Source organism: Xenopus tropicalis, chromosome 5 (genome assembly GCF_000004195.4).
Source record: "Xenopus tropicalis strain Nigerian chromosome 5, UCB_Xtro_10.0, whole genome shotgun sequence".
NCBI lineage: Eukaryota > Metazoa > Chordata > Amphibia > Anura > Pipidae > Xenopus > Xenopus tropicalis.
Window position 1 is genome coordinate 140,425,116 of NC_030681.2, and position 24,547 is coordinate 140,449,662.

General features: G+C 38.6%; 1 protein-coding gene across 1 annotated transcript in view; it reads right to left on the reverse strand.

The window, feature by feature from the left end:
- nbas (NBAS subunit of NRZ tethering complex) overlaps positions 1-24,547 on the reverse strand; it is a 425,480-nt gene that overhangs the window by 219,588 nt on the left and 181,345 nt on the right. The window contains exons 36-38 of the mRNA XM_002941372.4: positions 13,988-14,155; positions 8,479-8,595; positions 5,626-5,749 (exon numbers count right to left, since the gene is read on the reverse strand). Coding sequence (XP_002941418.3) covers positions 5,626-5,749; positions 8,479-8,595; positions 13,988-14,155 — 409 coding nt within the window. The remainder of the gene's footprint in view (positions 1-5,625; positions 5,750-8,478; positions 8,596-13,987; positions 14,156-24,547) is intronic.

The window sequence follows — 24,547 nt, forward strand, 5'->3', positions numbered from 1 at the left end:
AATGGGAAAAACAATTATTAATAGGGCCCAGTATCTATGCTGGCACAGATTTCCCATACTCCTCAACACAGACTACGAGGGGCTGTGCCCAGTACAGGGGAATACCTGCGCTGGCAAAGATTTATTGGCATTTCTCATTACAGGGTAACCCTGGGAAGCTGAATCTTTATAGAGTTGCCTCTTTGTCCCGCTTCAGCTGATCAAGCTGCCAATAACATTTTGCAATAGAATTAGAGCGCAAGAGGAAGGTAAGGAGCTAAGGAAGACTAGTAAAGTCAATATGAAGACTTGCCTGCCTGACAGATAGACAATGGCATCTTAGAAAAGGCTAAACTTCAAACTGAGCAAGTAAGCACACAGAGTGTTGGGAAGTGAAAGAAAAGGAAAGTAATAATAATTTCAGCAGTTTATATTTCCATTGGACAAATCCATTAAATACACGCGTGGACATACAGTGGCATTTTAAAGAAATTCTGCTTCAAATAAATTATGGGGTTTGACATTTAACAGGCTGGCACCACAATCAGTCATGGGGGCACGGGGCACAGGGATGTGCGGAGTAATCTCTAGTGCAGCTGTGATATCTGAACCACCTGGGGAACCGGAACAGCTGGGGCGTTTTAGTAAAGTTCCTACCAATATTCCTCACCGGGTCTGGGGTTCCTACACTACTGACAGGGGGGGTGCTTGTGTATGTCTGGAAATGGTGCGAAAGAGAAAGCCACTGGAACAAATATGTATTTCCATTTCTATTATGCCTGATCAGCAAAGGAAGCCTCGGAAAGATCATTTGTTCTTAGAAAACTACTACCAAGCAACGTTCTACTTTCCTTTTAATCTGAATCAGGCCCTATATATAAGTGCTCATAAGTCTAGAGGGCCCAGAGACCGACATCAACCCCCCCAAAAGCCAAGGGAAAGAAGAGAGAGGAAAGCAACCATGCCAACAAAGTATCTAGTATAAATAAATCTAAAGCAACTGGACTTGTTAAGTAATCATTGAAGATGTTTCACTGCTCATCCGAGCAGCTTCAATGATTATGTAACAAGTCCAGTTGCTTTAGAATTATTTATACTAGATATATGACCTGGATGAATGAAAATCTTCATAGTCATGCCAACAGAGCAAACTGGAGGAATTCAATTTGGGAGCTGCAATTATAAAACATGGAACCCTGACCTACCCTCTAGCAAAGCGAATTCAAAATCCTTACAACCCCCACCCCCCATGGTCTAATAGGGTTTCCACCTTTTTCAATGACTAATAGTGGCCTTTGGGCTGGGTGGCGAGATCTGATGTCATTTGGGGGAGGAGCTATAATGTAAGGGGCAGTTCATTCCCAGTACATTCGTAATATCGCCTAGGCCAGCTCTAGCTGGCAATGTACCGGCTAGGTTGGTCAAATACTGGCCAGGTGGCAACTCTATGGCCTAAAGATGCTTGACCTATGACTGATCCATAAGTGAATGGGTACCGCTCATGTTTCAGCTTAACTAAGTGACTTCTAATGACATGTTCAATAGGAGGTTATATAAAAATGCAAATTCAGCACCTTATCTTTGCAAATGGCTCATTTACCCACAAACTGTCACTCGTGCATCACTGCAGTATCAGTGAATTAGGTAGCAATTATCAGATGTGCAAATGGGGGGGTGGGGGTGGTAATGATTTCCTAGTAGCACAGAGGATAATGTGCAGAAAGAAACAACTTTGCACATCAAATCATGTGCAAGCCACCGGGATAATGTTTATGTATGTATTCAGTCATTTACTGGGTGCCATAGTCTACTTTAAAATACAGACAGCACAATGAATATATTGCTTCCGTTGAATACATACAACTGCAAACTTTTTTTCCTGTCTATTGGATTTATTAGTTAGATTCTGCACAGTACTAGATGAAATTAGAAAGATACAGTAAGTAATCAACTAATAAAGGGGCCAGTGGCAATGTCAGCCATAATAACCCCAGAACACACTGTCGGATAAATACAGAGCCAATGTCAGCCACAATAACCCCAGAACACATTGTAGGATCAATACAGTGCTAGTGTCATCCATAATAACCCAAAACACACTGCAGAATAAATACAGAGCCAATATCATTCATAATAACCACAGAACACACTGTAGAATAAATACAGTGCCAATGCCATCCCTATTAACCCCAGAACACACTCTATAATAAATACAGTGCCAGTGTCATCCATAATAACCCCAGAAGACACTGTAGGATAAATACAGTGCCGGTGTCATCCATAATAACCCCAGGAGACACTGTGGAATAAATACATTGCCAATGTCATCCACAATAACCCCAGAACACACTGTATAATAAATACAGTGCCAATGCCATCCATAATAACCCCAGAAGACACTATAGGATAAATACAGTGCCGGTGTCATCCATAATAACCCCCAAACACACTGTAGAATAAATACAGAGCCAATGTCATCTATAATAACCCCAGAACACACAGTAGGATAAATACAGAGCCAATGTCATCCATAATAACCCCAGAACACACTGTAGGATAAATACAAAGCCAATATCATCCGTAATAACCCCAGAAGACAATGTAGGATAAATACAGAGCTAATGTCATCCATAATAACCCCAGAAGACACTGTAGGATAAATGCAGTGCCAAAGTCATCCATAATGACCCCAAAACACACGGTAGCACATAGAAAATTCACTGGTGTTAATTTGAGGTGGTGATGGTTCTCCAAGCCTTCATTCAAATTTGCCTATGAGCAGGCACTTGACCTTAGTGGCCGAGCCAATGCTTTGAAAGTCATACTAAAGCTACAGACAGACCAATTACTAGGAACATCCCTTATTAAGGCAAAGGATTATGAAGATGCCATGTTGTTATTAGTCAGAAAGAGAGAATAGTGCAGGATATAGATAATAAACAACATGGAATAAGAAATACTCATATTGGCAGCCCTCCTTGGACCCTGCATCTTTACATTTTGCATTTCTACCTTTGTTATGTTATATATTTAGTGAGTTGTATGCCACAGTTGTACCATTTACTTGCAGACAGTGTTTATACATAGACACAAGTAATATTATCAGTACATTATAAAGGGAATGTTGATGAGGAGCTTAATAGCTTTTCTAAAAGATGATTTATTTTTCACATCTCTTTCAAAAACTTGCGATACAATGTTTTGGATTAATATTATCAATGTATGGCCAGAAAACACATTTGTTTTATTCGTACTAAAACCAAATATGCCATTTATCACAATTCCAAGTGTCAAAAGTGACGTACGATAAGGAATTGGGATGAATGCAAGTTTCAGCCAAACCAAGAGGTGCAGGTATGAATAGTAATGGGAGAATTATATTCACTCTTGCTGAGATTCAGGACTACGGAAAGTAGAGGTCAAGGAAAGAAAATATAAACGTTCCTAAAATATTTATACCCCCATACTTACTTCTGATTATGTTCTATGCAGCAAGGGGCCTAGGTACCCAAGGCAAGAGTGGCAATATGCACCCTCTGCCAGTACACGCTAAGATCCACTTGCTTGGCCAGGTCGCCAAGTGAGTGGATCTTCTCCCGATATCCCCACCTATGGGTGGCCCTGGGGCCAAAGGATCAAATTAGAATGACGGGTATAGGCGTCCATCGGTTTGGGGACCGCATCAATGAGCCAATGTGGTCCCTGATCCGACTAATTTTTAAACCAGGCCCGTCGTTAGTGCCCATACATGGGGCGATAAGCTGCCGAATCGGTCTAAGGGACCGATATCGGCAGCTAGAATCAGCCTGTGTATGGGCACCTTAAGAGTGTGCTGCTGTGCATACCGCCAACACATTTTTGCAAAATGGCCCCTGAGAAAGTGGCTCTCTGCAGCCACAAAACGCATTAGGCCCAAGCCTCTCCCAGTCTATTCCTGTTTTTATAACCATTAATAATAAAACAGTAAATTTAAGGACGTTTAAAACCTTCTGTCTGACTATTTTGAGGAGGGGGATTTGTCAGTGCCCAAACATTTGATGTACTCCAGTTTTGCTGTATCCAAAATGGCTTCAACTGACTCCACATGACCAGATCCCCCAGGTATGCAACTCTAAGCCTTTGGTTTGGCTCAAAATGCACCCGACTCCTCAAAATGGTTGCACCCTCTCTGCTGCCTACCCTGAGCCCTGGCCTTGCTGTGTGCAATCACTATTAGAGTTCTGCCATCAGTAAGACAAAAAGCAATAAAACAGAAGAAATGTAAAATAAAATGGCATCTAATTAGACATGTATATTTAGGATTTCCATTATCATGGATGGAAAGAGCCTCAACAGACTATGATTGTGATACAAATGTAATTGTTATTTAAGAACACATACAGTACTCAAAGGAATTGTGAGTTTCCTGGCATTACTAAATAAAATACAGCGTGAGAGATGCTCAAATTGCTACCTTGGCTTCAGCCTTAAGCCAAAAGCGAAAACACATTGAAAGCTTTCAATACTGGTTACTCAGGTTTAATTATGTGCTAAGCCCTATACCTTATTATTTTTGTTGTATCAGTTATTCTATTGCAGTTATGTTGGGTGGCTGGAAATCTAACCACATACTAGGTTTGTATCATATGTACAGTTTATATTGTTATGTAATGCCGGCCTGTGAAGCAGTTATACTTTATAAAGTGTACAGCAAAGTATAATTCACATGTGGGCCCCCAGCTATTAAATTCTGAGTATAATGTTTGGAATCACTAGTAATGAGCATTGGAGAGCCACTTCTTTCTGAGAAAGACATTTATGTATCCTAAGCTAGGGTAAAATAATTAATACAGCACTAATCCCCATATGTAATAAAAGGCAAAACGTTTCCCAGGAGCAGTAACCCACAGCAACCAATGAGATGTTTGCTTTTATACAGGTGACCAGTTAATGCTGCCTGCTGATTGGCTCCTAAAGGTTACTGCAAACGTAGTGCCTTTTATTACATAACCCCCCATATAAGATTCTAAACTTTATATTCCCAATTCATACTACCCTGGGCAGCTGTCTGACTAGAAAGGGCTATTAATAACCAGAGACAACTGGGTCTGATTAGTAGAGATGTATAAAGTGCAAGGCCAGGATTCACAATGGGATTTGCCTGAACTTCAGAACTTTTAACAAAAATGCACAGAATTCTTCAGTTGAAACAAACCATCTCAACTTTACCATCCAACCTGGACAACTGGGCAATGGATAATTTTTGTGTATGTTCTTGGGACATGAATATGCATTAACAGTTAGTGATTTGTTTTGGTCAAAAAGCTGTTGCTGAAGACTTGTTTTTTGCCCAAATTATAAAAAGACTAATAAGAAAGTTCTGTTATGACATTAGTACGGTTTCTGATCCCTCCTAGAAGCCTGATAGAGCTCTTGGCAGAGAGACAGCTCTTGAGAGATGGAAACATTCGGATTTATTTAAACAGAATGTGTTTCAGAATTAGACTAGAACTAGATTAGAAAGGCTCATTTACCAACAACATGGCACAAGTGCAAATGCCCATTTCCACCAATTGGCAATAAGTTTTGCCCAACCTACCAACAGGAGACAACAAATGCTTCTCATCCATACACATCTACACAAATACATTATTCACAGTGTTTTACCTTCAGTCGCTGGAAACAAGCTCTCGCCTTCACTCTTTGTTTCTGCTAATTTGCCTGTCCTTAGAAGCACTTCAGCGAAGCTTTCCCGGGGACTGTGCTGGTACGTGGCGTATGTGGCTTCACTCTGTTCCAATATCAAAAGCAACAAGGACAAAAGGGTCACATCTTGTAGACAAGTATTTCTATAGGGAACCTTTGATTGATAAGGTTGGTTGACACTCAGAAATGTATTACTGCTATAAAACCTTCAGACGCATATATATATTCCATATCTTGACAAAGCATCATTAAGAATGGTTCTGAAGAGAAAAAGATCACTAATGTCAGGGCAGCAAGTTGAACAGACTGCAGTGGAAGGAGGTGGCAATAAATCCAAACTGTGTTCTGAAGGCCTGGCAGATAAAGGTGAATGAAATACAAGCAGGACTTGGGTGTTTTGATTTATCTTCTTGATGCACATACACAAGGAAAGGGAAAGCGGCACATTATTATTCCTATACACAATCCATGAGTACAGCGCAGCTGCCTGGAAGGGCCAGGATAAAAGGACATTTCCGTCAGTCCCGAATGATGTTAAGGCTTTGGCTGAGCCCCTTGACTACTGAGTGGGAACTGTCATACCTGCTTTGATGTGGTAAAAACCTTTGTATTTGAGGTATTAATTCTGCACTGAAGTTGCCTTGGAAGTCAGATGTCATGTATGGATTTACTCAAAGCCAATGATAACCACTCTCTAATTGAAGTTGCCCGGGCCTTAGTTACTTTATTATCACCAAATAGAGCAGTGGTTTTTTTTTTTATCATTTTTTTTGTTTTCTTTCTCTAATTAGACATTTAACCAAATCTGTATTTGGGTGGCAAGTTGCACAGCTCTGAAATCAATGGGAAGCAGATTGTGGTGGGCATCAGGTATTTTTTTTACCACACTAGTACTGACAATCAAAATGTCCCATGTGAAAATAGCCCAAGTTCCCATTATGGGCTACTTAGACAGTAGCAGGCTCTCTGGAGGAGCAAACCGCTATTTAGTAGCTTTAGGGCAGCATTAGGGGCTTTTCAACCAAGGTTCAGGCCTTTACTGACAAAAGCAAGGTTGGGCTAAAGGTGAAGACACACAGAGCTACTAGTAGCAGCTACTTGTCGTGGCTACTAAAATAGACGCTGATCATTTACTGATAATTGTCTCTACATGTGGTTTAGCAGAGGCAATTCTCAGTATTGTCTATGGCAGGAAACTTTCTGGCATTTAGTAGCCATAAAAAAGTAGCTGCTACTAGTAGCTCTATGTGTCTTCACCCTAAATGGTACAAGCTATGCCACAGCTACTATGTGTTACCTATCCTATACTCTAAAAACACCCAATATACAATACAGAAATACACAAAGTAAAGAGAGCCCTGCCCAATATAGCTTACATTCTAAAAGGCTACACCACAGCTATTCCTTTACCTATATATGTATTAGGCTATGCCACAGATATTGGGGTATCACCCAATTAGGGTATTAGGGTTACCACCTTTCTATATTATAGGAGGAAGGGGGGGAAGGTAAATTGGGGTAGACTGGAGTCGGGGCAGGGGCTCATATTAAGGGTATTATAAATTTACAGGCCATGGCCTTGAAAGCTAGGCCGGTAAAATTGCGGCCAGGTGGCAACCTTACACCCAACGTTTACTCTAAAGGTGGGCATACGTGTACCGATATTACTTACTTGGTTTCGTACGATAAACTGTATGTGTATGATGGGAGATGAGGCGACCAATATCGGTAAAAGCCTTGGATATCGGTTGTCTCCTCGATCGGGCAGCACTGAAGATTTTAATTGGGTGCCTTTAAAGGTGCCTGAATGCCGTAACATTAAAGCTGAATTGTCAGATAAGAGCAAAGAATTCCTTTTTTTCTACCAGCATATCTGACGATTCAGCTCTTAACATTAGTAGAGTGGATGTGGTTATGGTTTAAACAAAGAACTTTGTATGAAAATACGCATACAAATAGCAAACAAGGAATGAGAGGGTCATTGGTATCACCTATATAGGATGTTGTTTAGCAACTGGGGTATTGTCTTTAAACTACTATTGTGGTGTAACCTAGGTAGGTTGTACTATGTCTATTACAGTAGCACCTATCACTTACCTCAGGGATCCCCAACCATTGGCTCGGGGGCAACGTGTTGCTCCCCAACCCCTTGGATGTTGCTCTCAGTGCCCCCAAACCAGGGAGTTATTTTTGAATTCCTGACTTGGGGGCAAGTTTTGGTTGAATAAAAACAAGATTTCCTACCAAATAAAGCCCCTGTAAGCTGATAGTGTGCATAGAGGCCCCTAATAGCCAATCACAGCCCTTATTTGGCTCCTCCATGAACTTTTATGGTGCTTGTGTTGCTCCCCAAGTCTTTTTATATTTGACTATGGCTTACGAGTAAGAAAGGTTGGGGACCCCTGACTTACCTGTTCCCTCTGTAAGGCTGAACTATACTGTAGGTAACAACACAGACAGGAGATTTGGGCATTTCCCTCAGTGACACCAAGGATTACAAGGTTTCACTCACTAATGAGACCACTTATATTTAATTTTGTTTAATTTGTTCATTTGTCTATAAATTACATAAAAAGCCTCCATCGAAAAGTTCAAAGCTGCAAACTCCAGAATTATTAATTAGGGTGAAAAATACTTCCCTTTGTAATCTTTTAAATAGGTACTTATTTGATAGAAGAAAAAAAAAGTTAATGACGATTGAACAAGAGGTCTATTTAATTAAACCTTCAGACCCACTGGAAGGCATTTAATGCTGTTATCTAAATTACTAGAGATAAAGGCATTTCCCTTAGCTTGCGTAACACATATACTTACTTCAGCAATAAATGGATTGATGATTAAAGACTCATAAAAAGGATGGCAACCTTGTTTTCCCACTCTCACATTAGCTCCAGTGGTGCTCTTAATAACTTCGTCATCTGATTCCTGAGCCTGCAGAAATAACAGCCAGCACAGGATGGGTTAACCCAGGTAATCCAATAGATGTTTAATAACAGAACAGAAATCTAGGTTTGGCTACTAGTGGCTTGGCTTGAGATTAAAGGAGAACTAAAGCCTAACTAAAGAAGTAGGCTAGACATTGTACATTGTGTTTTGTGCTTCTGTACCAGCCCAAGGCAACCACAGCCCTTTAGCAGGGAAGATCTGTGCCCCCAAAGATGCCCCCAGTAGCCCCCCCATCTTCTTTTCTGCTGATTCACTGCCCATACTCTGTGCTGCTGTCACTTACCTGAGCTTAGGGGCCCACTCACACTATCCTGTATATATAGAATATAAATGTCTCACTATCCTGTATATATAGAATATAAATGTCACACTATCCTGTATATATAGAATATAAATGTCACACTATCCTGTATATATAGAATATAAATGTCACACTATCCTGTATATATAGAATATAAATGTCACTATATACTGTATATATAGAATATAAATGTCACTATATACTGTATATATAGAATATAAATGTCACACTATCTTGTATATATAGAATATAAATGTCACTATATACTGTATATATAGAATAGAAATGTCACACTATCCTGTATATATAGAATATAAATGTCACTATATACTGTATATATAGAATAGAAATGTCACTATATACTGTATATATAGAATATAAATGTCTCTATATACTGTATATATAGAATAGAAATGTCACACTATCCTGTATATATAGAATAGAAATGTCACACTATACTGTTTATATAGAATATAAATGTCCCACTATCCTGTATATATAGAATATAAATGTCACTATATACTGTATATATAGAATAGAAATGTCACACTATCCTGTATATATAGAATAGAAATGTCACACTATACTGTATATATAGAATATAAATGGCACACTATCCTGTATATATAGAATATAAATGGCACACTATCCTGTATATATAGAATATAAACGTCACACTATACTGTTTATATAGAATATAAATGTCCCACTATCCTGTATATATAGAATATAAACGTCACACTATCCTGTATATATAGAATATAAATGTCACACTATCCTGTATAAAATTCAATAAATAACTCCAAAGTGCCCTCTTCTGCTTTAGACTTAGCGATGAGGTCTTATGAGGAAAAGAAGAAAAAAAAAAAAAAAAAAAAAAAAATATATAGTGTAATACTGTTATTACTTCACAATGTGCACTCTCATGTGCTTTTTAACACCAGTGATGACTTTTACTTATATCACCCTTTTGTGCCCAGTTGTGATATCCCTTTCCGATTGCCAATCTACTTACAGACCCCCTGCAGGTCGGGAACAGGGAAAAAAAAGGAGCAGCCACCTGATCCATCCCAGTGACTCCTGACATGCGCATCCTATACTCTGTTTGTGAGTGTATTGGGAAGTTTTATTTATATTAAAGTATTTAAGTTTTTACACATATGGCGTATACATTTATCCTACAGTAAGTGCACAGAAGGGGAAGGGAAGCGGAAAGGTCGTGGAATTAACCTAAAGTTGCTAAAGTTGGAAATTTACCTATGTGAAGTGGTTCCTAATACTGCCTGAAATTAAGAGGTGGGAAAGCAGAGAGTCGTGAGCTACAAGTGAACCAATTGGATGCCATATAAACCCAAGGGGGTCTGTAAGTAGATTGGCAATCGGAAAGGGATATCACAACTGGGCACAAAAGGGTGATATAAGTAAAAGTCATCACTGGTGTTAAAAAGCACATGAGAGTGCACATTGTGAAGTAATAACAGTATTACACTATATTTTTTTTTTTTTTTTTTTTCTTCTTTTCCTCATAAGACCTCATCGCTAAGTCTAAAGCAGAAGAGGGCACTTTGGAGTTATTTATTGAATTTTATTTGACCTGGGACACGAGGTATCTGAAGTGAGGAGCATACACTGAGAATTGCACTTATTTATATTTGTAAAACACTATCCTGTATATATAGAATATAAACGTCACACTATCCTGTATATATAGATTATAAATGTCACACTATACTGTATATATAGAATAGAAATGTCACACTATCCTGTATATATAGAATATAAACGTCACACTATCCTGTATATATAGAATATAAATGTCACGCTATCCTGTATATATAGAATATAAATGTCTCACTATCCTGTATATATAGAATATAAATGTCACACTATCCTGTATATATAGAATATAAACGTCACACTATCCTGTATATATAGAATATAAATGTCACACTATACTGTATATATAGAATATAAATGTCACACTATACTGTATATATAGAATATAAATGTCACACTATCCTGTATATATAGAATATAAACATCACACTATACTGTATATATAGAATATAAATGTCACTATATACTGCATATATAGAATAGAAATGTCACACTATCCTGTATATATAGAATATAAACATCACACTATACTGTATATATAGAATATAAACGTCACACTATCCTGTATATATAGAATATAAATGTCACACTATCCTGTATATATAGAATATAAATTTACAGGCCATGGCCTTGAAAGCTAGGCCGGTAAAATTGCGGCCAGGTGGCAACCTTACACCCAACGTTTACTCTAAAGGTGGGCATACGTGTACCGATATTACTTACTTGGTTTCGTACGATAAACTGTATGTGTATGATGGGAGATGAGGCGACCAATATCGGTAAAAGCCTTGGATATCGGTTGTCTCCTCGATCGGGCAGCACTAAAGATTTTAATTGGGTGCCTTTAAAGGTGCCTGAATGCCGTAACATTAATGCTGAATTGTCAGATAAGAGCAAAGAATATATTTTAGAATATAAATGTCACACTATCCTGTATATATAGAATATAAATGTCCCACTATCCTGTATATATAGATTATAAATGTCCCACTATCCTGTATATATAGATTATAAATGTCACACTATCCTGTATATATAGAATATAAATGTCACACTATACTGTATATATAGAATATAAATGTCACTATATACTGTATATATAGAATATAAATGTCACTATATACTGTATATATAGAATAGAAATGTCACACTATCCTGTATATATAGAATAGAAATGTCACACTATCCTGTATATATAGAATATAAACGTCACACTATCCTGTATATATAGAATATAAATGTCACACTATCCTGTATATATAGAATATAAATGTCACTATATACTGTATATATAGAATATAAACATCACACTATCCTGTATATATAGAATATAAATGTCACACTATCCTGTATATATAGAATATAAATGTCACACTATCCTGTATATATAGAATATAAATGACACTATATACTGTATATATAGAATAGAAATGTCACACTATACTGTATATATAGAATAGAAATGTCACACTATACTGTATATATAGAATAGAAATGTCACACTATCCTGTATATATAGAGTATAAATGTCACACTATACTGTATATATAGAATATAAATGGCACACTATTATGTATATATAGAATATAAATGTCACTATATACTGTATATATAGAGTATAAATGTCCCACTATACTGTATATATAGAATATAAATGTCACACTATCCTGTATATATAGAATATAAATGTCACTATATACTGTATATATAGAATATAAATGTCACACTATCCTGTATATATAGAAAATAAATGTCACACTATCCTGTATATATAGAATATAAATGTCACACTATCCTGTATATATAGAATATAAATGTCACCCTATATTGTATATATAGAATATACTGTAAATGTAACAATACAAGGCTGAATAATAGTTAATTTAGCTTAATAATATAATAATCAGCCATGTAGCATTACTTTCTATGAAAGGCCAAGCTAATTTTCTGCTTGATGATTTGCAACAACCCCTAAGCTTAGCTTCTCAACAGCTGCTCAGAGCTCACTGAGCATGTGCAGTGTCACCGACACGCCTAACAAAATCCAATATGGGGAGCTCCATTACTTTAAAGGCTTGGATTATTACTGTTATAGAGAGGCTGAAACTTTAGGCTGGTGAAGTAAGATCAGTACATAAAATATCATAAAATGTTTTATTGTGCTTTAAATAAAAATAACACCGTTTACAGCTTCTTTTTCTTTTTTTTTTTTAAATTTATGGAAAATTGGACCTTTGGTGGGTAATAAATGAAGAAAGGAATTTTAGGAGAAGAGCAAGAGAGACGTGTTCGGAAGATAATAATAGGAAAGGCAGAGAACTTTTTTTTTTTAAAGCTTTCAAAAAAGAAAAGAGGCTGAAAAGAAAGAAGATGAATGAAAGCAATGTAGGAATATGGAACCACAATGAATGGAAGGTGCCTGCAGGAGACTGGTGTAAAGATGGTTATTAGCAATAAGTAGAGAAAAAGTAGGCCGTGCACCCTGCCTCTCCCCTCATTTTCAACAGGCATCCTAATCACCTACTACTCTGTCAACAGTGGAAGCTATGCTTGTATAAGTCTTCCATAGATCGATGAATCAACAGTACTGGTATTTAAGAAACATGAAGAAGTCCTTTTCTCTGTCTGGACTACTCATATACAGTACTTATCCGGCACCCGATGCATGCTCTGCTGCACAAAGAGTCCCAATAACAAGGCAATCAATATGATACATAAGCACACTCCACCGATTTTCTCAGACAACAATGGCAGAAGTTTCATTCTAGGATCCCAGTTGTTTGATTAGAGTGCTTGTATATTTTATTGATCATAGTACTTAAGTGCCCAGTGCGGTACATCCTACATCTTCAGGTTCTTTGTTGTGAACCAGAAATGCTTGGATCACATAACGCCTGCAGCGGCAAACAGCAAAGTGGGAAAGGAGACCTTAACATTAACTTTGATTAAGATATTGCAAGCAACTCTTGAATTGGTCTTCAGCTTCTAATATTTGCATCCTTATCTTTCCAGTTGTGTCCACTACCTACCATCATCATTCGCACATATTACAGAACATATTACATGTAGCACTTTATAATAATATCATGACAAACAGAAGGTGTAAAGGGACCTGTGCACAAGAGTTGAAAAGTTTGGGGAAAGTGAAAAAACGTAAAACATGCAAAACACATAAATACTGGAGGGAGCTTCCAAGGAGACTTGAGGGAGCTTCCAAGGAGACTGGATGGAGCTTAAATGAAGACTGGACGGAGCTTCAATGGAGACTGGACTGAGCTTCAATGGAGACTGGACTGAGCTTCAATGGAGACTGGAGGGAGCCTTCATGGAGAATGGAAGGAGCTTCCATGGAGACTGGACAAAGCTATGTCAGTATAAACACTTACCTGTACCATTAGCAATGTGTCAGCAAATCATATATACAAATATAAAAGGTAGAAAATGGTGCTGAATCCTTACTTGCAAGGGTCGGAGGTAAGTTAGTGACTTTTTCCACCACTGCCCATCGCTCACAGCATGCAGCACAGCCTTAGTGGTCATGGTTGTATTAGTCAGCACTTTCATAGTCGTAGCCGTTGTTCGTTGCAATAAATCTGCAGACTGCACTGACGGAGCCTTAGCATCAGCCTGTACATTCAAGCAACATGAAATCAGAAGAACAGTTATGGAGTACGCTGATGGCTTGAGATTCTCAGAAGACATGGTAGAAAACCTATACATGGAATGTTAACCTGAGGTTGTCTACCTACTATTGTTGGACGCGCTGCATATTAAAAAAGGTAGTTATGCTTTAAATGACATTTTAGTGGTTTTATAAGACAATTTGCATTTAGGCTTATTTTTTCTTTATTTGTGCTTTTTGGATTTGGTATTTCTTCTGCAGAACTCCAGTTCTATATTTCAACTGCTCCATGGTTGCTAGGGTATCAGTTAGTGTAGTGAGAGAAGCTGGCAGGCATGTGAATAAGATAGGGCCCCTACAGAAATATAGGCAATAACAAGTAGCAGCAATGATCAAAATGTAGCGTCACAGAGACTCAATCTTTGGTTGTTGTGGTGAAGAACAGCTGTTAATCTACAATGTTAACCTGCAGTTTTAGTTTGAACTTTCTCTTTATAAAACACACAAACAAGAACACAATGGAAAGGCTGGCTAACAATACAATCTTAAGGAATGTAACTGAAGGCGACTTGATATGGATTGCACTTCTTGCACAATAGCCAGTTTGTACTTTCCTCTCCTAAACCCTGCAATAAAGAGACCATAGCATCACATTTACTTTTCTCACAAACAATTGAAAAAGGGAAGAAGTAACTTTAATATTAAGCTTTCTCCTTATGGGTTCATGAACACAAATAAGTAACCCTGGGCTTCCACATGAAAGCCTTTCGGACCAAATTAATTTAAAAAAAAAAAAACAAAAAACCTCAATTCCCCCCGGTGAACGATTCAGCTTTATGCAGCTACATCAGATGCAAACACAACAAGATGCATACTCTAACATACAGTCCATACAACTGAAAACAATATGCACCACGTATACTTATTCTAAAGGTGCTTTATCCCAGCTGTATCCAGTCCTTTCAGAGGCACCCTCTCCTATATATAAGCTAAGGAAAAGGGTACAGGCCATGCTTTGGAGGAATGAAACTGGCAATTCATCTAGGACACTATGGCTCACAGTTTCATGAATACATGGTCAGTGGAATCTGATACAAAGTCATTGTATGCTTATACCTACTGTTATAGTCAGTGTTGCTTTAGAGGCTGTGGGGAAGGCATATATAGATATATATTGCCACCATTCATATATGGTGGAATTGCTCCAGGGTTAAACGTTTCTAGATCAGGGTATATGAGCTAATATTGTCAGACCTTGCCCTCCACTTCAATTAAAGAGGATGTTCACCTTCAGACAACAGTCTGAGTTTGAAGAAATTACAAAAAACGTTTCTGTAATTCATCTTTATTATTTAAAATGTTTAGTTTTGAAGCTAGAGACCAGGGTCAGCGCTGCTAAAACTCTCTCTCCTCTGCTTTCTTCTATCTCCTTGAAAGGAATCACCGACTCCAACTTGCATTCTACCCAAACTGGAAGTTGACACGGAACTGGTTACTGTGCATGCCTTCCATCTCCTGCTTTATTTGCATGTCACTGATTGGATTGGCTGAATCTTGAAAGCCAATGGTATCAGATATGAAATATCAAAGCAGAAGAGGGAAGGCATGCACAGTAACCAGTTCAGTTTGAATGCAATAGAATAGATTAGGAAAGGGAATCTATAAATTATATCCCACTGATAGGCCCTGGAATCAATACATAAACAAACAACAAGTATTTCAGTGAGATAAAATAACATTTAATGGCTCAAATTCAACACACAATTTCAAATAAAACAAACCATACTATACCAAACAATGGAAAGGTGCATCCCAGTGCCTCATGGTACCCACTCTCCTAACGCGTTTCGCACCAATGGGTGCTTCATCAGAGGAGGTGTGGCATGTTAGTATCACTTCCTTTTTATACCCCCAATATATCATTTACACAGTGTACAGGGTTAGTGCCAAGCCCTGTAATAAGCTCATATTATATCGGCAATTTAAAATATACATATCCAAGGGCTATAGAAACTACCCTGCACTCAGCCTGAAACATATATATTCTTATAAAAAGTGCATAAAAATTCAAAAAAATACAAAATAATACAAAATATTTTAGCCATTACAATAGACATTGCACCTTAAAGGCATTTGAATACATTCATAGTGCACATTAGTCCCATAAGGTGCAATGTCTATTGTAATGGCTAAAATATTTCGTATTATTTTGTATTTTTTTTTAATTTTTATACACTTTTATGTTTAAGGCTGAGTGTAGGGTAGTTTCTATAACCCTTGGATATGTATATTATAAATGGCCGATATAATATGAGCTTATTACAGGGCTTGGCACTAACCCTGTACACTGTGTAAATGATATATTGGGGGTATAAAAAAGGAAGTGACACTAACATGCCACACCTCCTCTGATGAAGCACCCATTGGTGCGAAATGCGTTAGGACAGTAGGTACCATGAGGCACTGGGATGCACCTTTCCATTGTTTGGTATAGTATGGTTTGTTTTATTTGAAATTGTTTGTTAAATTTAAGCCATTAAATGTTATTTTATATCACTGAAATACTTGTTGTTTGTTCATGAACCAGTTCAATGTCAACTTTTTTTTTTGCCTGTCTGCCAAGTCCTGGTCTGGGAAATCCCCTACTGAGAGAGCAAATCCCATCAGCACTGACCCTGGTCTGTAGCTTCAAGCCTTAACAGTTTCAATAATAAAGATCAATTACAAAAATGTTTAAAGAATCGGGCACAGATGTCATTCGCATGCTGAACACCAGAACTAACACCAGACAGACTGAGAAAATATTCAACAAACTCGCATCCATGGCAAAACGTAGACGCAGTTGCATCCATTCTGACTAATCGCACACAGCAGTGAAGCATACAGCACAACTGCATCCGATTCAAAGCTCAGATTGTTTACTATGACGCATTAATTCCAAGAAAAACTGGAGCTTGTGGAAAAAAACATGGTGATTGCGTCTAAAATTGCATTTTGCTCACTGCCTGATGCACCATCAAGTCTGTGCTGTTTCTTAAATCAGACCCAACGTTATTACCTGTGAAATCCTTTGAAAGCACATTCAAAACAGTTTTTTTTTTGGGTGGAAATATTAATGAATTATGTTGAGAACTCAACTCTTTTTGGAACACAAGTATAGGAGAAAAAAAAAAACAATTCCAGACATCCCCATCATTATTCATTGGCTCCATTTGGCGCCTTTCTGTGTACAATGGCTCAATAATCCATATCGCATCTATCTGTGTAGAACAGCCATTTACTTTTAAAAGGGAACAATATATGGGGCATTTTTATCAGAGGCCAAAATGATGAAGACCTTAAATGAAAAGGCGTAATGAGGATGGGAGAGAAGGAACACGGTGAAATGAGTTTTGTGAAGAGCGAGGAAGACGTCGTGAATAAATGAATACAAATTAAAGCAATCTAATAAGAAAAGTGGTGAAAACTTGAAGCTAAAATATAAGATTATGGTTTCCGCGTCGCTTTATAACAGCGGGGAGAAAAGCGCAGCCATGCTTTTTTTTTTTCTTACTGTCCCCCCTTCTAATTTTAATTCATTTTTTTTTATATTCACTAGTCAAATGCATTAAGTGTGGTCTGTTAAAGCTCTACCCAAAGAGCAGAGCAAGAACAATTCGGCTGTATTTTCATACGGCGGCATTTATAAAGCGAGGCAGATACAATGACTGTCTGCGGAGCAGAATTTCTTTCCTCAATGACTGCCTAGAAGAAAAAAACAGATTTCAATTTTAAATCTTCAGCAGTGTCCTCCTCTCTTTGCATAAAACTCATCAAAGAGGACAAGACATCTCTATAAGAAGGAAAATGTTCATTTCATGGTGCATTCGAGCACGGAGGGGTCAGGTTCAAGATGTAAGCTCTAAAGCAAAGGATCAAGGCGGCATTTTCTCCTCTGCCCCATGTGCCCACACTGTTAGTCTAAGACATATATAGATTAAAGAAGAGCATAATCAAAGTGTCCAGTGGCAAAGAATAAAGGATTTCAAGCTTGAGAGACTTGTGAAGGTTACAGTTGGGTAAGGGTTTTTGAAGACATACATCTCACCTGTATGACAATCAATAAGCCAGTTGCATAGTTTTGGGTTGAGTTGTGTGTAAAACCATGAACATTTCATTAGTATTTCAGCCTTCTGTTATTCTTATATTGAAATGGATTCCCACTGGTATCTGGCTCCCCTTTGTATCACAGTCCTGACCTCAGCTACTGTTTCCTAACAATCCTTCATCTAAAGATTCTGGCAACTTTCTTCAGGGACACTTTGCAGATATATCATGTATGTCAGATCTGATAAATGATGACAAGCTGTTCTATAGGCAACAAATCTAAACACGCTCAATACCCCTTTTTTGGAAGATCGCAGTTTGGGAAGTATATTTAACATACATTTTGGGAATAGCTGGGGGAAATGTAGGGAAACTCTGGTTAACTGACAAGCCATAAACCTCAAAAGCCATGTCAGATATTTTGTATCTAACATAAACAAAAAGTTTATGGACTGTGGTATAAAGCATGTGGTTCTAGTTATCTCAAAGTTCCACTTAGGCACTTGAGGTCAAGGATACCTTCTGTTTTAATGGTCTGACAAGAATCCTGGTCGCTTCTAAAAGGGGACTGAGCTACCTGCTGCCACCGCCCATTCCCTAGCCACCCTTTATCTTCAACCTGTTCTTCATTCCTTTCCCTTGCACCTTTTCTCTCCACTGTCCTGTGTTATTTTCTATTTAGCTAGCCTTACCATCAAATAGTGTATGATGGTATGTTCCAAGAAATATCATTTATGGTGGACTGGTTTGCATATGGTATGATCATAAGAGAACGTAATAACTGAGCCAGAATAAAGGTGGCCATACACAGCTCAATGCTTACGGAAATATGGGCCTGCCCAACTATGTCTGGCCAAAAATTGGCTGTCGATCGTACAGGTTTAAAGATCCCATCAGAGCAAGGAGAGCATTGGCTTGTAGACACGGTCCTCGCCTTGACGGCCTTCATCCCATCAATGTGGTTTGATCAACTGATCAATACGATATCACCCACCTCAAGGTAAGCATATCAGGGAAAGATCCACTTGTTTAGAGGCTCGTCAAATGAGCAGATCTTTTAGCATATGGCCAGCTTAAGACTAAAAGTCTTTATGATGAATTGTTACTGCAGCAGGAATAGTCTTATAGCCACAGCTGTGGGTGGAAGCTTTAGACTTTCTATACAACATAATACTAACAATAAGTTGTGTTAAAGATTTTAGCCACACATCTTCTTGCTCTCTCAGTTAATAAGATCACTTTAGCATGTAGCTGCCTGACCTTGCCTTACCAGCTTGTAGCTGTAGATAAACTGCTGGCAAAGACTGCTTAATTGTCCAGCAAATGTAATATTGATGGATTCAACTTGATATAGTTTCAACTTCACAAGCAGAAGAAGGCATAAGGCGTTCAGATGTTTCACCATTCGGCTGATAGATACACCAAACCCTTGGCCATCATGAATGCTAATGATGTAGAAGGGATCAATTATTCTGGCTTGGCATTTCTTCTACATTCTGCTGATTCACAGTGTCATTGATGCCATAGCATGGAGCTTATTTGAAGAATATGTTCACTTTACAAGCAAGAGGCTGGTGTACAAATCACAAAAAACACACAGTTATTTTATTCCTCTAGACCAGTGATCCCCAACCAGTGGCTCGTGAGCAACATGTTGTTCACCAACCCCTTGGATGTTGACTTGGTGGCAAGTTTTGGTTGAATAAAAACAAGATTTAATGCTAAATAAAGTGAGGCAGGCAGGACAGTAAGAGCAAATGAAACTCTGTGACCCCAGTAAAGCTAGAATGTGAATGTTGGAGCCACAACTGGGGGCCAGGTAGTAGACAGTGACTGGGGGGCTTGTGTGCAGGCAACAAATACTGGCAAGGTTTTAGTTACCCTTAAAGGAGAAGGAAAGGCTAATAAAGAGTTCAAGCTGCAGGCATACCTTCAGTACTCTCAATAGTACCCTTAAGTCTCCCCATATTTCTCCCGTTCAGATGATCTGAAGCCAAACAGGAAGAAAAAACGCTGAGCTGTGTAAAGAAAGTTCCCATAATGCCTCACTCCTGCACCAAGAGCAAAACCGGTGCCAGCTTCCTGCTGATTGGCTCAAATCCACATTCCTAAGGGGGGGAGTGAGTTCTTAGAATTCTTGAGGGAGGGGGAGCAGGAGAGGGGAGAGAGCTGCGTGTCTCTGGCACAGGAAAACAGACACAACAAATCTTTTGACATAGGAGTGCAGCGTTTCTGTGAGTGCTTATGGCTGTATTTACATAGGCCTTTCTGATAAAGCTTACTTAGTTTTTACCTTTCTTTCTCCTTTAAAGGTGGTGTAGAATCAAAAATAAAATTTTGCCAAATGAAAAATAAAATAATAATTCTAAGCAATATGTGGTCAGTATAAAAGTAAACTAATAAAGCCAAAAGTTTAAAAACAAAAAGCATTATTTTCTTGCCTCGCCGTCTTTCAACAATAATACACACACACTAGGGGGGCAAATACATATACTGTTTTAACCATAAATCCAATAACTTTTCTACTGTTCCTACATAGAGTATTTAGGAATAGTGATTTCCTTGCACAGAGCGTTGGGCAAGGAGTCCCTGTTGTGCCCAGCAGTAAACTAAATGGCTATTTGTATGTTTAAAAGATCAGAGAAGGGAAAGGACACTCAAGGGGACACAGGAGGGGATAAAAAGAGGACAGTCAATGGATTAAAAATAAACAAGGTAAAGAGAGAAGAAAGAGCAAAGGCAGGTTATATTGTGCCCCATAAATGTGAGAAAAGGCTTTATATATTTATTGTTACACAAAGCTATCAAATGTACCAATAACTGTCACAGATTTATCTGTATGGTATCATAGGGATAATGGCCTTATTGTGGCGCCCCCCAGGGAGAGGGGGATTATTACTTACCATTTCACATATAATAGGGCTACCATATGATTAGGGGAGCCACACCGGCAAGGTACATTTGTAGGCTCACTATAATAACCTGATGCATCTGATATAAGTGCCACATCAATTATTAGAGGAATTAAGGAATTCATTGAACCCTGAATGGAAATATTTTTAATATGGTATCACTTTCCCTCAGTGCATGATATATGTGTGTGTATATGTCATAAGCACACACACAAATACATATTTATATACACAGTATGTGCGTGTATGTAGCCCTGTGGGTCTATCTTGAAGCTGACTGATTGATTGATACCAGTTGTTAATGCAAAAGGAAGAATCCTGAAGAAGAGCTGATCAGTCATAGTGAGAGCCGGCAGGGACAGGCAAAGCTGCAGAACTACTGGTTTGTGTCATGAAATAACAAACCAAAGTGAGATCATTCTAATGCCTGTGTGAAAGGGAGGAATGCAAAGACTGGCTCTTCATAGGAGGAGTACTTGAGACAAGTCCCACAGGGCTCATAGGCTGCTACAGCTAGGGGCCGTGTGGCAGAGGGGGCCCTTAAGAGAGTTGAGGATGTAACTATATTTTTTAAGGGGAACTACCACTCAGGGGCTAATAATACAGACCCCTGGGGGGAATGGTCTTTCCAGCAAACAAAATGAGGCCTTTATGAGTACAGGTATGGGACCTGTTATCCAGAATGCTCAGGAACTGAGGTTTTCCGGATAAGGGGTCTTTCCGTAATTTAGATCTCCACACCTTAAGTCTGCTAAAAATCATATAAATGTTAAATTAACCCAATAGGATTGTTTTGCCTTCAATAAGGGGTAATTATATCTTAGGTGGGATCAAGTACAGGTACTGTTTTATTATTACAGAGAAAAGGGAATCATTTAACCATGAAATAAACCCAATAGGGCTGTTCTGCCCCCAATAAGGGGTAATTATATCTTAGTTGGGATCAAGTACAGGTACTGTTTTATTATTACAGAGAAAAGGGAATCATTTAACCATTAAATAAACCCAGTAGGGCTGTTCTGCCCCCAATAAGGGGTAATTATATCTTAGTTGGGATCAAGTACAGGTACTGTTTTGTTATTATAGAGAGAAAAAGGAAATCATTTCTAAAAATCTGAATTATTTGCTTATATTGGAGTCTATGGGAGATGGCCTATCCGGCTTTCAAATGGCCTTAGAAAACAAATAATGTTAGAATTTACTGGCATGATAAATCCTTCCTATGCAGGCTGCCTATATATGATAATTTATCAGCATTTATCAAAACTCCCTCCCCCCCCTCCCTTAGGAATTTGTGATCTGAGTTATAATAGAAAAATAAATAATAAAAAGTAACTAGAAAGGGAAGTTTGAGAACAAACTTCACGTTGGGTTGAAAAACGTGAAGTCACTGAACGAAATCTGATCTGTTGTTGGCTCCGCCTACTTTGTCTAACCTTGGACCACAGTTATATAGTAAAAGCCACTGTGCAAAGTTTGGGGACCCTGGTTTTAATAGTGTCTGAATGGCAGCAATTTAAATTTCCCCACTGAAAGTCAATGAGTGACATCTGATTGGCGGTTAGTGGCACTGCCCACTTTTTCTAACCTGAAACTGCAGTTACCCAGTCACTAACTCTGCAAAGTTTACGGAGCCTAGAATAAATAGTTAAAGAACAAAACTGTATACATAGTCACCCAGTGAATTCATTAGGTAAAATCTGATTGGCTGTTGTTGTCTCCACCCACTTTTCAAAACTAAACCTGCAGCCCCCTATTGACCAACTGTGAAAAGTCTGGGGACCCTGGGGTTAATACTGTGAGAATGGCAGCAGGTTGAATTTCCACATTGAAATTCAATAGGTAAAATCTGATTGGCTGTTGGTGACTCCGCCCACTTTTTCTAACCTTAAACTACAGTTACCTGGTGCCTAACCCTGCAAAGTTTGGGAACCCCGGTGTTATTACTGTGAGAATGGCAGCGGGGTGGATTTCTGCCAAGTCAATAGGTAAAATCTGATTGGCTGTTCACAGCTCCGCCCACTTTTGGGCATCATACAATCAATAATTACAGTTCCAAAGCTGTAAGAGTGGCAGCAGTTTGAAAATCTTCCCTGTCAAAGTCAATGGGAAAATTGGGGGGTCGAAGCGGCAAAAAGACGGGGGGCACAATCGCTTAGAAAAGCACAAGCAACCTGCTCTGCTATAGGGAGAAGAAGTGTGGGGAGTTTGGGTGTTGTACCCCTAAAACTGTAGGAGGAGTAGTGTTTAGAAAATGGGGGGCGCTAAGAAGAAGAAGAAGAAAAAGCGGAAGAATAAGCTGAAGTGGAAGAACAGTCTGTGGGGTTTTCAACCCAACACAATAATAACAACACAATTGTTGCCTTAAAGAGCAATAATTATTTGGCTGTTGGGGTCAGGGACCCCCATTTGAAAGCTGGGAAGAGTCAGAAAAAGAAGGCAAAAAGGTAAAAGACTATAATGAACAAATAGTGAAGACCAAGTCAAAGTAGCTTAGAATTGGATATTGTAAAACAAACAAAAAGTTAACTTAAAGGTGACCCACCCCTTTAAAGACTTGAATTAGATGAATGAGCAGTAAGATAAATATAGACATACAAAACATGACAAGCAAGAGAACTTTTAAAGGACTGTATGAAATTGTCTCCAAAACCTTATCCGGCACTAAAGCCGTGTAGCAGCAACAAATGTGAGACAGACAGCAATAGAGTCACCGTAGGGGGAACCTTCTGGTCTGGAAATGTCACTCAGTGCCTAAACACGGGCAGCGCTGGGCATATTCTGCCCATATTACACAATACACAGTGCTGCCAGCGGGTTATTGGGCTGTTTCAGTAGGCCAGTCAGCACATTGCCAAGTACCTACATCAAATAGCACATTTATAGGCTCAGACACGTGACAGCACTTGGGCGGTATTGCAGGGGGTGGGAAATGCTCTCACAGTGGCTCCGTATGTGGCTTCACACTTCACATTTCAGACATGGAAATTGACGGTATAAAATAATACAGGGTTGCTACAAACATATTATGGGAGCTGGTAAACATCTACACAGTTGTTTAATGCTCCCACCAGGGTTGATTTTGGTACCACTGGATAACCCTGGGCTTAGAAATAGGTATTACACACCCCTTCTCAGTTTTCCCACCCTGTCGCCCCCCTTCCTTCCCCAATAACTAAGTACTGAATGCTAAATGTTATTGTATAAAAGTAACTTTATTGTTCACATTTTACTGTAAGGAAATGAAAATAGGAGGACTATTGGGCAGTAAGCTTTTTAAATTTTGACTTGCATTCTCCTTAGCTCCATCATTTGGATTTTACAGCATAACTAGGGTCGCCACTTATCCGGTTTTGACCCAGGCAGCCCGTGACGTCACAACCCCACCTCCTCCCTGCC